General features: G+C 38.4%; 1 protein-coding gene across 2 annotated transcripts in view; it reads right to left on the bottom strand.

Moving 5' to 3' along the window:
- The window catches only part of NDFIP1 (Nedd4 family interacting protein 1), a 46,449-nt gene that overhangs the window by 14,490 nt on the left and 16,133 nt on the right, over nt 1-15,826 (bottom strand). For both annotated transcript variants that reach the window (XM_059698738.1, XM_059698737.1), the window contains exons 2-4: nt 9,870-9,960; nt 4,756-4,886; nt 668-755 (exon numbers count right to left, since the gene is read on the bottom strand). In XM_059698738.1, the coding sequence (XP_059554721.1) occupies nt 668-755; nt 4,756-4,886; nt 9,870-9,960 (310 nt within the window). The remainder of the gene's footprint in view (nt 1-667; nt 756-4,755; nt 4,887-9,869; nt 9,961-15,826) is intronic.

Here is a 15,826-nt window from a genome sequence, read left to right as displayed (position 1 = left end):
TTTAAAATGCCGTAACTGTATGCTTATGACTTTGCTCTATGTGTTAAACTTCAGTAAATAAAATAAATGCCTTAAACATTAAATTAGTGCACCCAAATAATTTGATTCAAGTCATTCATCCTCCTGCTTCTATAAATTTTGGTAGTTTACATAACGTCACCTCTAAAAGTATTGCATTTCCTTCATATATTTTTAATATAACAAATAAAAGAAATAAGGTCGCTCACTTTAAGTGAGGCACATGGAAAGATAAATGCAAAACATTAAGGAGACAAAAATCATGCTGACTTTGATCTGTTAGAAAATAAAAGCTCACAAAAAACAAAATTCATCAGACAAAGGCACTTACAGGTCAGGTATAAGTAAGAGCAAGGCTACGGGGCCCTGCAGACCGGAAAGATGAGCTTGGCTCGTGCGTAAATGCAGCAGCCCCGTAACCAATTTAATTATTTAATTATTTTAATATTTTCCATAGAAATTCATAAAAGTATAAGACAAAGAGAAAGGATAATAAGAAAAAAGTGTACTAAGCTCTGACATTTCAGTAAAAGGCACCAAATAAATAGTATTAGTTCCACTAGTTATTTTAATTCAGTCAGATTCACCCATAATCCAAAGTACTCCGTCCAGTCGGTGGGAAGTGGCTCTGCTATGTGTATGTACTTACTGAAAAAAGTTAACATAAAAATCCCATCGTTTCCTATCCTCAGCTGGTCAGCATCATCAAAATCATCCCGACCCACAAAATCCTCATCCTACATGAAAAGAAAAAGAATAAGGTAAATTCACAATGAATTATTTCTAGGCAAAGGAAAGACATCTAGAAAAAGAGAGAGGGACAAAAGTAGTACCAAGGAGAAAACTTACTGCTTTGGCTCAATTCAAAACTATGAGCATTAAGGATCAGTATGGTTTTTAAATGTCATTTTGCACCTGAAACTTATATAATGCTATAAACTGATGTTACTGCAATAAAACTAAATTTTAAAAAGAGACCTAAGAGTAGGATATAATTAGAGAAAAGGACAAATCTTTCTCTTCCATCTCCAGTTTTCTAAGTGATTTTTTTTCATTTTATAACCCAAGTTCTTTAACAATATACTTCAAAAATTATAAACACAAAGTCCTATATATATATATATATCTTTTAAAAAGAGAAAATTTACTTATACATCTGGCTTAAATTCTAGAATGTCAGTAATCCAGGGCCTATTAAGGAGACACAATTGAGTAGCTCAGGTGTTTTATGAGTCTGACACAGGGGAAAAAAGGATGGCATCATCATACATGTAGAGTCTATAGGGCTGCCCACTGCTCATCTCCATAATCACTTATGTGGGAATCTAGGTCTGAAACAACCTCACTTCCAATTTTATTGGCAGATCGGATCTCTTCCATCCTAACATGAAAACATAATATTGCAGGTCAAGAAGGAACAAAATCTTGATCAATATTGACACCAACATACTGTAGCCTACCTTTTTAACTGATGTAGATGTGTTGAGACATTGAAAAATAAGTGAATATATGCTTAACAGTAAAAGTGATAGACTTGTACACAGCCCAGTAAGGGTTCCTCAAATTAAACAAACAAAAAAACTTGAGGGGCAATCAAAACTGTCCCTACACAGAAAAGGAACTTGGAAATCCACAACAAGCTGTTAACATGCTTCCCTTGGGGAGCTGGAACTAAAAAAAGGGAAGATCAGTGGTAGCTTCCATTTCTAACTTAACATGTTTCCTCTCTTGTTTAAATTTTTTATAAGAATGTGATTTTTATTTTATTTTTTAAAATACTAAATACCCAGTATTCTGACTTCATATTAGCAGGATAAATAAGGCTTTGCCAAATTAGAAATTGTTTTTTTGCATAATTAGTCAAAGATATATATGCTACAAAAATACATGGAAGTGAAACCAACTTATGATGGTCTGACTTTCAATTTTTCAACCATACGGTGGTGTGAAAGTGATATGCAGTAATAGAAACTGGCTAGGCTAAACTAGGATGTTCGTAGTTTAAGTGTATTACATGTATTTTCAACTTAACAATATTTTCAACCTTCAATGGGTTTATCAGGATGTAACCCTACTGACTGTTGCCAGGATAATGTTTCTAAAACACCATACGGGTCTTATCACATCCCTGCTCAAAAACTACAAAGGATTCTGTGTGGCCTGCACATAAGTCTAAATGCCTCAGCCTAGCATTCAGGAGATTCTAAAGGGTGTCCCAAAATTCACGCAAGAAGTAATTTTGATAGAAAACACAGGTTTATAATTAAAAATTGTAAATTTTTTATTGATTCATAAAGTATACAGTATAGTGTTTTATATGGAATAGCATATCAGGTAAATGGCCTCCACGGCTTTGCTGGCACATACGCTCTCTTTTGTTGAAATTTTCCGTGACTGTTTTGCATAATTGTGGCTGAATTTCGATGAGGCTCATTTTCATCTTGATGGCTTGGTTAATCGACAAAATTGTCGCATTTGGGGTTCAGAAAATCCACGAGTGATTGTTGAGAAACAAATGCATCCACAACATGTCACTGTTTGGTGCGGATTTTGGGCTGGAGGCATCATCGGACCATTCTTTTTCGAAAATGCGGCTGCTCAGGCAATAACAAAAGAGTGCGTATGTGCCAGCAAAGCCGTGGAGGCCATTTACCCGATATGCTATTCCATACATAACCCTATACTGTATACTTTATGAATCAATAAAAAATTTACAATTTTTAATTATAAACCTGTGTTTTCTATCAAAATTACTTCTTGCGTGAATTTTGGGATACCCTTACCACCTACAAATCTGTTCTCAAGCAAAACCAATGACTAAATCCACAGAACCTGCCCTGTACCTGGCTGAATTTACACCTGCTTCCTGGGCTTTTCCTTCTGGAATGCCTTCCTTAAAACTCAAGGCACATTTCAAATTCCATGTTCCCCATGATCACACAATAAAAAGTCACAGTTCTTATGCTCACTGCTCCTGTGCTGCTGCTTAGATATGGGTATTGAAGGGCCTTTTCCCCAGCTGGATTTGAAGCTCTTGGCAGGGACACTGCTTTATACAAAGCTTTCTACCTACCCATCTCAAAATACACAGCAAGCACATTGTAGTAAAAAAGTGCTCTATATCGGTTTGCTGAATAAGAAAACCCTTAAAGATGTTCCTTGTCCAGCCAGTGTTGCTCAGTGGTTGAGCATCGACCTATGAACCAGGAGAATGCCTCTGTAAAAGCAGAGAGGTGGGATATGAATTCACAGTTTGATTCCCAGTCAGGGCACATGCCCAGGTTGCAGGCTTGATCCCCAGTATGGGCTGTGCAGGAGGCAGCTGATCAATGATTCTCTCTCATCATTGATGTTTCTATCACTCTCTCCTTCTCCCTTCCTCTCTGAAATCAATAAAAACATATTTTAAAAAAAGATGTTTCTAAATATGTATACACACTTGTGAAATAAAAGTATTCTAAAGAGTTCTGTGATTAGTCAGATTTAATATCTTGGTCTATTTCCATAGGACAGTTACCATATACTCCAACAGGTCTACAGCATACATACAAGGACTTCGGAGTCTAGAATATCTGGGTTTGGCTCTCATCTATGTTACTTATTGGCTACATAACTTTGGGCAAACTACTTAATCTCTCTGGGACTCAAGTTTTTATATCTGTAAAATAGGGATAATATAATCCCTACTCTGTGATGTTACTATGAGGACTGGAAACAATATACAAAATACTATATGAAAGCACCAAACATAGGATCAATCATGTTGTTTGTTTCCAATACTAGAAGTTACATTAAGACTGTTTTGTTCTCAAGGCAATAAGCTCCAGGAGGTTTTTATTTTCTCCTTGGCACCTATAAGAACTGAATGCACATCACCATGCAGAATCAGCTTAGATTAGACTTATAAACTATTATTTCCGCCAAGCAGTGGTTTTAGGAGCCCCATCCCTGAATATGTGGTCTGTAAACAGTTCCCTACCCTAAGGCCTGAACTTCTAGGGGTTGTGCCATTGTGTTACCCAGACTGAGCTTCCCTTCTTTATCTTTCACTCTAGTTTCCTGCCGGAACTAGAGTCTAAAGTCCTGATCAATCCACATTCCTGGAGACTGGATCCTGCTTCCCATTGTCTCAATATTTCAAGGCCCTACCTATATCAGCTTCAACCTGGATGGATATTTAAACCACATCTACATCATTTACCAAGAGTGCCCCCAAATCTCGGGCTGGCTTTTATCACACCCACCCGCACTCCCGTTAATTAACATCAGGTCAGATGGATCTGAATTCACTACTGCCCTATAAATGCTGTAATCTGCACTGGAAGCATAAGGGTCATCTTAGATGATTGTCAGGACACTTTTATGAGTTTAATTCCATAAAGTTGCACTTATTCATTATCTCCATAGATCTCCCCAACAGCTACCTACCTAACACCAAAACTGAAGTGTGCAGAATCAAGGGGAAAGCAGTGTATTTCCTAAAACAGCTCCTGCTCCAAGACACTTCAGCCATGCCAGGAGAATTGAGAAAGTGGTGGTAGTAGTAAAGATACAGGGGAAATGAGCTGGCTTAACTAGTGATTTTCTTATCATTTTCAGGAAGAGATAAGAGTTTATTATCTCCAAAGAAAATATGCTTGTTTTTAAAAATTAGTTGTACTTTTACTAATCAATACAATTGTAAGTAATAAATCAAAGTGGATAATAATGAAAATAATTTGATTCCCATGGACTTACTCTTCCAGGAACCAAAGGGATAGTAGCTTCAGCCTTGGTTCTCTCGGCTTCGTCATAGCTGGGCAGTGTGGTAGCCACATTGTAAGATGGGGGCTTTGGAAACCCAGACTCGTCTTTGTAGTCAAAATACACTGCAGAATTAAAAGAAGTCACAATTATCTGATGATTAGCTGAACGGAGGGGAAAAAAAAGATTTCCACTACCTCTGGCAAATAAAAACCAGGCACTCCTCTAAGAGCACATGTACATAACTGAATCAAAAGATGTTTATAGATGAATATAAGAGTGGGAATGATTTTTAAATTTATCTACTTTTCACCTGGTTGCTGTGACTCAGTGGTTGAGTGTCAACCTATGAAACAGAAGATCACCGCTGGGATTCCTGGTCAGGGCATATGACAGGGTATATGTAGGGGGTGTGCGAAAGGCAGCCGAACAGTGATTCTCTCTCATCATTAATGTTTCTATCTCTCTCTCCCTCTTCCTGCCTTTCTAAAATCAATAAAAATATGTTTAAACAAAAAGAAAGAAAAAACAACTTCAGGTGAAATGCAGATGTAAATGGGAAATATAAAATAGTAAATCTTTTAGAAATAAATACAGGAAAACATATTATTTAAACTAAATCTGCCACCTAAGAAACTTGGGGTTTTTTTTTCCCAAGTCAAAATAACTATTTAACATACATACATAAATATACATATACTAGAGGCCCAGTGCACAGATTCGTGCACCAGTGGGATCCCTTGGCCTGACCTGCGGGGACTGGGCCGAAACCGGCAGTCCAACATCCCCGGAGGGGTCCCAGATTGCGAGAGGGCACAGGCCAGGTAAAGGGGCCCCCCCAGTGCATGAATCCATGCACCAGGCCTCTAGTATGCATATAAGATCTTCAGTTAATCTCTTCCCATGCTCCCCTCTCCTCTCTGAGATTCATCAGTCTGTTCCATGTTTCCATGCCTGTGGTTTCCAAGCCTGCATTGAGGGTCTGCCCCCGGTGGTCAGCATCTTAGCTACCGCACGGTCGGCCAGTCACTTAGGCTTTTATATATATACTAGAGGCCCGGTACACAAAAATTTGTGCACTTGGGGGGGGGGGGGTGAGTCCCTCAGCCCAGCCTGTGCCCTCTGGCGGTCTGGGACCCCTCAGGGGATGTCCACCTTCTGGCTTAGGCCCACTCCCCAGGAGATCGGGCCTAAGCTGGCAGTCAGACATCCCTCTGGCAGCCCAGCAGTCCTCGGGGGATGTCCACTTGCCAGCGGGGACCAGGCCTAAGCTGCAGTTGGACATCCTTAGCACTGCTGAGGAGGCGGGAGAGGCTCCCGCCATCACTGCTGTGCTAGCAGCTGTCATCCTGGCTTGTGGCTGAGCAGAGCTCCCCGTGTGGGAGCACACTGACCACCATGGGGCAGCTCCTGCATTGAGCATCTTCCCCCTGGTGGTCAGTGTGTGCCATAGTGACCAGTCATTCCCAGTCGTTCTGCTGTTAGGGTCAATTTGCATATTACCCTTTTATTATATGCCTGGTGCAATGGGTGGGGGCTGGCTGGTTTGCCCTGAAGGGTGTCCCGGATCAGGGTGGGGGTCCCACTAGGGTGCCTGGCCAGCCTGGGTAAGGGGCTGAGGGCCATTTGCAGGTTGCCACACCCCCTTCAGGGAGGGGGGGGTCCTGCTAGGGTGCCTGGCCAGCCTGGGTGAGTGGCTGATGGCTGTTTGCAGGCTGGCCACAGCCCCTTCAGGGAGGGGGGTCCTGCTGGGGTGGCCTGGCCAGCCTGGGTGAAGGGCTGATGGCTGTTTGCAGGCTGGCCACGGCCCCCAGCCACCCAAGCTTCAGTGGAGGCTGGCTGGAAGCAGGTATCTGGTATTTATTTATCGTCTATAATTGAAACTTTGTTGCCTTTAGCGGAGGCCACAGCTGGCCAGGGCCGGCGGGAAGCTTGGCTCCCTCCATCGCCGGGGCAACCAAGCCTCCTGCTTGCTCCAGCTCAGTGGCTGCCGGCTGCCATCTTGGTTGGGTTAATTTGCATATAGTCGCTCTGATTGGGGTGGAGGGCGTGGCTTGTGGGTGTAGCAAAGGTATGGTCAATTTACATGTTTCTCTCTTATTAGATTAGATAGATATACGCATGTATACATGTACACATGTGTACGTATATATCAGTGATGGCGAACCTATGACATGCGTGTCAGAGGTGACACGCGAACTCATTTTTTTAGTTGATTTTTCTTTGTTAAATGGCATTTAAATATATAAAATAAATATCAAAAATATAAGTCTTTGTTTTACTATGATTGCAAATATCAAAAAATTTCTATATGTGACACGGCACCAGAGTTAAGTTAGGGTTTTTCAAAATGCTGACACGCCGAGCTCAAAAGGTTCGCCATCACTGGTATATATTATAAAATATTCCATTTAACTTCCTATGAAATTTCTTTTTACTTTTAATCAAATCATACTAAAGTCACATCACAAACAGAAATGTACAGTTTGAATTAGCCCACTGCCATAGTAATTTTTAATACAAAAATAAAACTGATATCTACTATTTAAGTTGAGGAAGAACAAGAACATTTTAATTTCCCTATTTCAAAAGATTTTTTAAAAATAGAATCCATCCATATAGATCTCATACAATTTTAAGTTTCCATGAAAAGCTTGACAATTTTTCAAGTTTATTTAGTACAAAAAAATCCAGTATTTGTTACTGTTAAATGGTATATATCACAAATTAAAATAGGTAAGATGAATATACAAAACATTGATTTGTTATTTTTCCCCCCACCAAAATGGGCGTTGCATTCTGTTTCTTTTTTCACATAAATGGACTAATAAGTCCACACAGTTAACATTTATCTTAAAAATAAGCCATGTTAATTTAAAAAGGGTGGAAGGCCAATTAAGCCATTAATGAGGTTTCCTTTAAAAAAAAAAGAAAAACCCTAGTTCATAAGTAATAAAAAAAAATGAATGGTCTTGAGTAACTTATGATCTCTAAAAACCTATTTCCCTAACCTGGAACTAAAAGAGTTCATAGAGACCTAGGAACTTAAGTGTTCGTTTTATTTTGTTTTTTAAGACCTCTGTAGTTGGATACAATGCCACAAAGTCCAAAGACTTTATTCAAGGGAGATCTCTTCAGGCCTTATTCTACAGTTTCTTTCCTTTATACCCAATCTTAGAAACTTTTGTTATTTGCTATTGAGGCCCATAGCAAGATTAACAAAAACAAGAGAAAGAGGTAGAGGACCTCATGCTGAAAGCAAAAGGAGATGTTATCTGACACACCAGGGAGGAATTTGGTTCTTGAGTCAAAAGTTCTACAAATCTCAATGAATAAAGGCATCACCACTATAGTACAGAACAGAATACCTTCCAGAGATTGTTTCTGTTGTAATCCCTAAATCATAAAGAAATTTTTAAACAGCCCTAGTGGTTTGGCTCAGTGGATAGAGCGTCAACCTGAGGACCGAAGGGTCCCAGGTTTGATTCCAGTCAAGGGCACATGCCCAGGTAGCGGGCTTGATCCCCAGTAGGGGACATGCAGGAGGCAGCCAATCAATGATTCTCTCTCATCATTGATGTTTCTATCTCTCTCTCCCATTTCCCTTTCTCTCTGAAATCAATAAAGATATATATTTAAAAAAGAAAAAGAATATGAAATGTCAGTGAATAAGGGAAAGAAGTGTTTGAGGAAGATTTCTGTCTAAAATGGTTATGGGGGAAATGGGAGACACCTATAATACTATCAACAATAAAAAAGTACATATATTAAAAAATAAAATAAAATGGTTATAAAAATTTACACAAAATAGAAACTAAGATATTCAGGAAAAATTACCTCCTATAAAAATGAAGGACTTTTATCATTAATAAACAGAAATCCAATTTCTTATTTATCAGTTGGAATTTTCATGAATGTATTTAATGGAAGACCAGTACTAATAATCTAGGCCAGCGGTCGCCAACCGGTGGTCCACGGACCACTGGTGGTCCACGAGGTCCGAAAGGTTGGTGACTGCTGGTCTAGGCAGAGATGAGTGAATAAGGACTAGCACTGCAATTCTTTCCCAAGTCTTGCTGTTGTTGTCTTAATGTGACTCTGCAAGGCACCCTAGAATTCTTCTAAAACCATGTTAGCATTGTTAGTTTCAGAAACTTATAAATAAAAATACCTTAACTAATACAAAATGATGGGGTTCAGAATTTGAAGCCAGAGTAGAGGTGAGAAACTTTCTATGATCATCTAATTACAATGGCAGCCTTGGGCCACAGAGACTACCAAAAGATTTAATCTCACATCAACTGATGACAACTGCCTGAGGTGCTGTATTGAAAAGGATTCTGAGGCTGTTTGGTATGAAGGCTGTCTTCAACTTGCCTATCCAACCTGGGCGTGGTTGGGTTGAGTTGTGGCACCATGGGCCATGTACTTGCCTCAGTTCTATTTTAGAGAATATGGAAGAGGTTTCATTAAAAGTGGTCAACTTTCAGCAATAAAAGCAGAACTGGTTATCAGAAAGCTCTAGTTACCGACCACAAGTCCTCAACTAATGAGATTGTTTTCTTCCTCCCTATTCCTTCTACACATATACATGAAAATTAAAAAGATAATCTGACAGACATAATGTGGGAAGATGAAAGGTTAATTAAGGAAGGTGGAAACTATGAGGAATATTTAAAACATGAGAAACAGAATGAAAGAGTTAGGAGACTTCTAGTTGTTTTGTTTTTAAAAAGAATTTACTAGCATAAAAGAATGTAACATACTATATTCCACACCACAGGTACTAGAGTCACAAAAAGCAAAATAGCTAATAAGGAAACTACAAAAAGAACAAAAATTAGGTAATGTACCTGGTTCCTAAATTTCTACTTCTTTTACATTAACAGTCTGTTGGAATGAAATTGAGTTCCAAAATAAAATGGGGTTTGACCTATTTTTCAGAACAGTAACATTAGTTTTTTTCCACCTCAAGCTACAAACTAAATATAATTTCAAAGACTATTTAGGGGAAGCTGAAGCAAAGATAAACACCAATAAACACATACTAGACAAGTCCTGGCTCAGTGCACTTCAAGAGCTCAGTGGTCCTCTGGCCCATTACCTACCTACTGCACTCTCTGGAGAGATGCTGCTGTAAGGAGGAGGAGCGTCACATGCAACCTGTTCCAGCTGTACAGGCTCTTCGACATTCTGCAACTAAATAAAAAGTTCACGTTTTAATTCAAGTATAAAGCCAGTAAGAGAGAGAAGAACCTGAAAACGGGAATAGCCTTTCTGGAAAGCTAGCTGGCAATTTGTTTCAAAGGTCTTCAATTGTGCAAATCCTTTACAAAGTATTCTACTCCCAGGAATTTATCCTAAGGAAATAATCAGACAGAGGCAAAAAGGTATATAAACAGGGTAGGGCAAAAGTAGGTTTACAGTTGTGAGTATGCAAAACACAAGAGTTTATTCTTGTATCATTATTTATTGTCTTATTTTCCATACAAACAACTATAAACCTACTTCTGCCCAACACTGTAAATGTCATTGGAGCAAAAATTAGAACAACCTAAATTCCAATCATGGGAAACTTATTAAATAAAACAGTTCATCTCACAAAAGTCTACTAAGTAGCTATAAAAATGAAAATAAAGAAAATTTGATGGCTCAAACAAATATTCAGTCTAAATACTATTACATAAAAAAAAAACAAAAAACCTAAATTTACCAAACAAACAGTATGCATCATACAATTTGGTTTTGGAAGATATTTAATGGAAAGGAGGTCTAGAATGATAGACATCTACAGCTTACACTGTTTATCTCCAAGTGATGTGATCACAGGAATATTTTTTATACATACATCTAACTTTTTGTAATGAACATTTATCACTTATGTAATTTCCTAAGTGACAAAAATAATCTAATAATAATAATCTGTTAAGACAAAGACAAATCACACAAACCAAGGTTTACCATTATATTCAGTTTGGGCATGGAAATTAGATCTTAAATTAAAACATAAAATTCTACCCAATTATACATATAACCTCTGTCAATTCATCTAAGCAACTTCCTCGCTAGTCAAATCTACAGCTGCAATTACTTTAACTCACACTGAAAGTGTGTCTTCCTGCTATTGCCATATGGCTAGTCTATCCAATTCATCTTCATTGAACAAAGACATTTGTTTTAATTTTTCCAGTGTGACAATAGACTACAGCTCATTTAAAAGATAAACTGGCTGAGAATGGGAATCAATCTGTAAAGTAATAACAGAGTACTCACTGGGGGTTCTGCGTCCGGGCCATATATCATCATAATACATACTGCCAACTAAGCCACTCGTAAAATAGCCTCTAAACCAACTGCTACAAAGAACTGTATCTTGAATTGAGAGAGAAAAACAGAGTCTGACCTGTCATAACATTTAGTAGAGCCTCCCTAATTCATTAAATTTTAACTAACCATCTCAGTCTCTAATCCCTATACTATTCAAAATCAAAAGCCAACAAAACTTTTCTGATTAATTCTACAAAGCATTCAATTTCAAACGAATTCCTGTATCAAATTTCCATCAACATCTACCATCTGATCACATTTTTTAAACCCCTGCAATCTAATGGTAAACTTAGAGCATTCCCAAAGTAATTATATTGTAACCTAAGATGAATTTTCCTTTTAAAGGAAGACATATGGGCAAAATAGCTATAGTAATGCCAATATTTCTAGGACACCAAATCAGTAAATTCTTTAAATAGAGTTCCTGGGGCCATGGTTCACTTGTTATACTATCCCCACCTCCCCTCACATAGAGGAAGGGAGAGGGAGAAAGAGAGAGAAACATCGATGATGGGAGAGAAGCACTGATCTGCTGCCTCCTGCACTCTCCCTAACTGGGGATCAAGCCTGCAACCCAGGCATGTGCTCTGACCAGGACTCTAATCATGATCACAGAGCCACAGGCCGGGCTTGTGGATACTTTTAACATTGGAATACTTTTAACATTATCTGAAGCTCTACCAGGGTATTCTCAGCCTACTCCTAACCACACTTAGGAGTGTCCTCGGAATGTTGCAAAAGAAGCAAGAGTCTTGCCCTATTCGGTTTGGCTCAGTGGATAGAGCATCGGCCTTCGGCCTGAAGGGTCCTGGGTTCAATTCCGGTTACAGGCACATGCTGGGGTTGTGAGCTTGATCCCCCCATGCAGGAAGCAAACCATCGGTGGTTCCCTCTCATCATTAATGTTTCTATCTCTCTCCCCCTTTCCCTTCCTCTCTGAAATCAATAAAAATATATTTTTTAAAAAAATCAAGAGTCTGCTGCAAAAACCGAGGCAAACATGGACTTTTCAAGAATATTGCCTTAATTTACTGTAGCTAGTAATGCTTTTTAAACCTAGTAATGTTCTTTAAACATAGCTTGATATCTTTGATTGTTTTATACTTCCTGAGCTTGGTCAAATAATCATGTTGCCTCTGCATAATTTAGGTTTTAGAAAGGAAGCATGGCAATTCTAAGAAATTACAGAGGTCCAAAGAATACAGAGGTCTAATACGCCTCTATCTTATAGAGGTCTATAAGATAGGTTGCCTGTTTCCTAGCAACCTGGAAATGAGAAATTTGATCATCCCACACCAGAGTAACAGATAACAGAGCAAAGAAATTCCAACCGTCACAGAAACCCCCATTTTCTCTTTGGTGAGCAAAAAAGAAACATTTATAGGTGACGTTTTTTGCTCCGTTAAGATTCACCACTTCAGAATCATATACTAATATTATTTCCAACTGAAAACAACAAAAAACACCCACTGTGACTACAGAGGCTCCCCATATTGGAGAGATCCAGGACTTAACTGTACCAACATGTTTTCCGTAATGCTGGTGATACATTTAGGCTCTGTCAAGAAATGTGTTTAAAATAAAATACTACAGTGTGGGAGGAAAAGAGACAACCATCTTCAACAAGTATTTGGTGACCACCATCTGGGGGAATAACAACTTGCTAAACAACTGAATCCCTAACTACACATCTTTTTAGACTTTGGGGGCATCTACAGCCATAAATTTACTCTGCCAGCTAAACAAGTCAGGCACACTAAAGGGCCAGGGGCAGCACATGTGCACTAGAACTGGAGTGGGACTTACCTCTAAGCCTTAGAGGTTCTCAACCTGTGGACTGCGACCATCGGAAAACACATATAGCATATCAGATATTTACATAACGATTCATAACAGTAGCAAAATTACAGTTATGAAGTAGCAATGACAATAATTTTATGGTTGGGGTCACCACAGCGTGAGGAACTGTATTAAAGGGCGGCGGCATTAAGAAGGTTGAGAACCACTAAGACTATAAAATTGGTTATTTGGTTCCAAAATGTATTTTTAAGGTTCCCCTTTTCTGTCCCTGAGAACCCTTCCTTGTAGTCCTCCCTGCCACATCCCTAGGGCTCAGGGATTCAGGCTCTCCCCTGAGCCTCTCTCAGAAAATAAGCGTCATTGTCACTGTGGGGCTGGTGTTGGAAAGACACCCCGTCTCTTCTATCAACTGGGTCAGTGGGAGCCTAAGTACAACCTACTGTCCCAGAATCCTGGTTTGTAGGAGATGCTGCGAGAGGCAGGTTTGAAAAGTGGTGGGACCTTCTGCTCTCTCCCTGCTCTGTGTTATTGGGTGGGGGAGATCCTTATATTATGTAACAGTGACAGATAATAACTACATGTTGAGGGTTGGATTCTTTTATGTCATGTATTCTTTTAAACAATTTTGATCAATTTTACTTATCTCTAAATAAGTAAAAATGGCTTTCCCCCCAAAAAAAGAGTTATACAAGTAACTAGATGCCATATAAAGCACTAAGTTTAGTACAAAACTACCTATAATTACCTATATCTCCATTGCTGAGATAGGAATAATCCAATGATCGTACAATTCAAATGGGCTTTCTCTTTGCCACACCCTAGACTGTGCCTCACTCCCACTTTCCTGATGCCCCTCTTTACTCTGAGCAGACTCTGTCATGGCTCCCCAGAAGAACCCTAAAACTTGTCCATGTTCCCACCTGAGATTTATCACAATCTGCTATTGTCTCTTGGCCTTGATCACTCTTGATTTCTTGTTTAATATTTACCTACAAATAGGTGGTAATAATGTTTTGCCCTTTAGATTTTGCCTATGAAATATATATAGCATGTCTAAAATAATGAATGTTTTCCTCCTTACTACATTCCTCTGTATCCTACCTATACTGTTGCTATTAGAAATAAATATATGATGTTTTAGCTACACAACAGTTTAAAGAATCTCCTGTATAGAAATCATTCACAGCTCTCGTTACTAATAGAAGCAAACTTGAATTTAACAAGTTTAAAGGCTCACAACCTACAGATTTAAATTCTTATTTGAGTTTCCACCCCAGCAAGAAGACTTCCTCGCTACCCTCCCCTAAGTAGTTCTAAAGATAATCTTCAATTTAGAAATGAGCTATTTTTAGGCAATAGCAGAGCCAGGGCTAGGATTAGGCCTAAATAAGGAGGAAAATTTACAACTGTACCAGTGGCAGTACCTAAAGGCACTTAAAAGTCTTTAAATTGGATTATCTCTATTCACTAAGAATGGGACGACAAAAAAACCCTACAAAACAACAAAGAGAAAAACAAAAAAGACATATACATAAATCCTTATAAACAAGAAGTAGTGTCAAAATATACCATACACTAGTAATTCACATGAACACAAAAACCATGCGTAAAATAATGCTGAACTATCCAAAAATTCCGTGAAGTACAAGTATTTGCATACGGCTCACGTTTTTCTTGGTTGAGTCTTATTTAAACAGCAAGAAAATTATAAGATTTTTTTAAGTTGTATTTTTAATTTAATTTATTGAGGTGACATTGGTTAATAAAACCATATAGGTTTCAAGTATACAAAATTCTCCTAAGTTTTAAATCCCTTCTTTAAGTGATTATCAGTAAATTTCAGAAAATCCTGGACCAATGCCCAAACTCTAGCTTTAAATGTTACTTACCACTTCTAACTTTAGAGTTAATTTATAAAACTTTTACCTTAAAATGCAATTTTTAAACCTCTCATTCCAACCCACTACTTCTGCATACTCTTTAAAATCCTACCAAATGAGACAGTATAATTACCAGAAAGTAAATAAGCACATTTCTTTAGAGCTGGCTCTGCTAGTGCATAAACAACTGCGTACACTATTTTACTGTTGTTCAGAAACAGCCAAAGTTCGTGAGGACTGTAAATTTCCTATTACATACAGACTGTAGATTTCTGATTGTACATTGACTATAAATTGTGTTATTCTAACTAAATTATTTACATTCAAGAACAGTTCTATATTATTAATTAGGGGATAACATTTATAATAAGGTAAATAATTCTGACAAAGAGAATCTCAATAATGGAAAGACAACCTAATTTTTAAAAGGGTACAAAATTTAATAGAAGATATATAAGTGGCCAGTATACACAAGATCCTCAACATCATTAGTCATCAGAGAAATGCAAATCAAAACCATGAGATACCACTTCACATCCACTAATATGGCCATAAAAAATTGAAAAAGAAAATAACAAGCATTGTTGAGTGCGTGTAGAAAGTGGGAACCCTTATACACTACTGATGGGAACCCTACTTCACTAACAATTCAGACAGGAGGAAAAAGGAGCTGTGGGAGGATTTGAGATGTGGACTGTGAGCTCTTGTAGACTGGGACCTTTGCATGTTTTATGGCTGCACTCATTCACCCAGCACTTAACAGTGAGTCACATCATGTTCACAAAGCCCGAGGTGGAGCTCTAACAGAAAACTACATGAAGAAATGGCAGCTAATCTTAACTACCAGTTCACATATATTAAAAACAACCAAGTGGCATATGCAAAAAATGAAATAGTCTACACTAAAAAGACAGTGAAGTCAAATATATAGGCACCGAAAGTGACAAGGACATGCCTACAACCCAGGGACATGTGCTGGATGCATGCAGCCTGCTTGGCTTTGCTAGCCCATGAGCTATTGAGCTCTCCGTCAGGCTGACAAGTTCCAAAGCTATGCT

The sequence above is a fragment of the Myotis daubentonii genome, chromosome 5 (genome assembly GCF_963259705.1).
Source record: "Myotis daubentonii chromosome 5, mMyoDau2.1, whole genome shotgun sequence".
In the NCBI taxonomy this organism is placed as follows: domain Eukaryota; kingdom Metazoa; phylum Chordata; class Mammalia; order Chiroptera; family Vespertilionidae; genus Myotis; species Myotis daubentonii.
The sequence above is the reverse complement of the archived record's forward strand: the minus strand, read 5'-3'. Positions and strand labels throughout refer to the sequence as shown.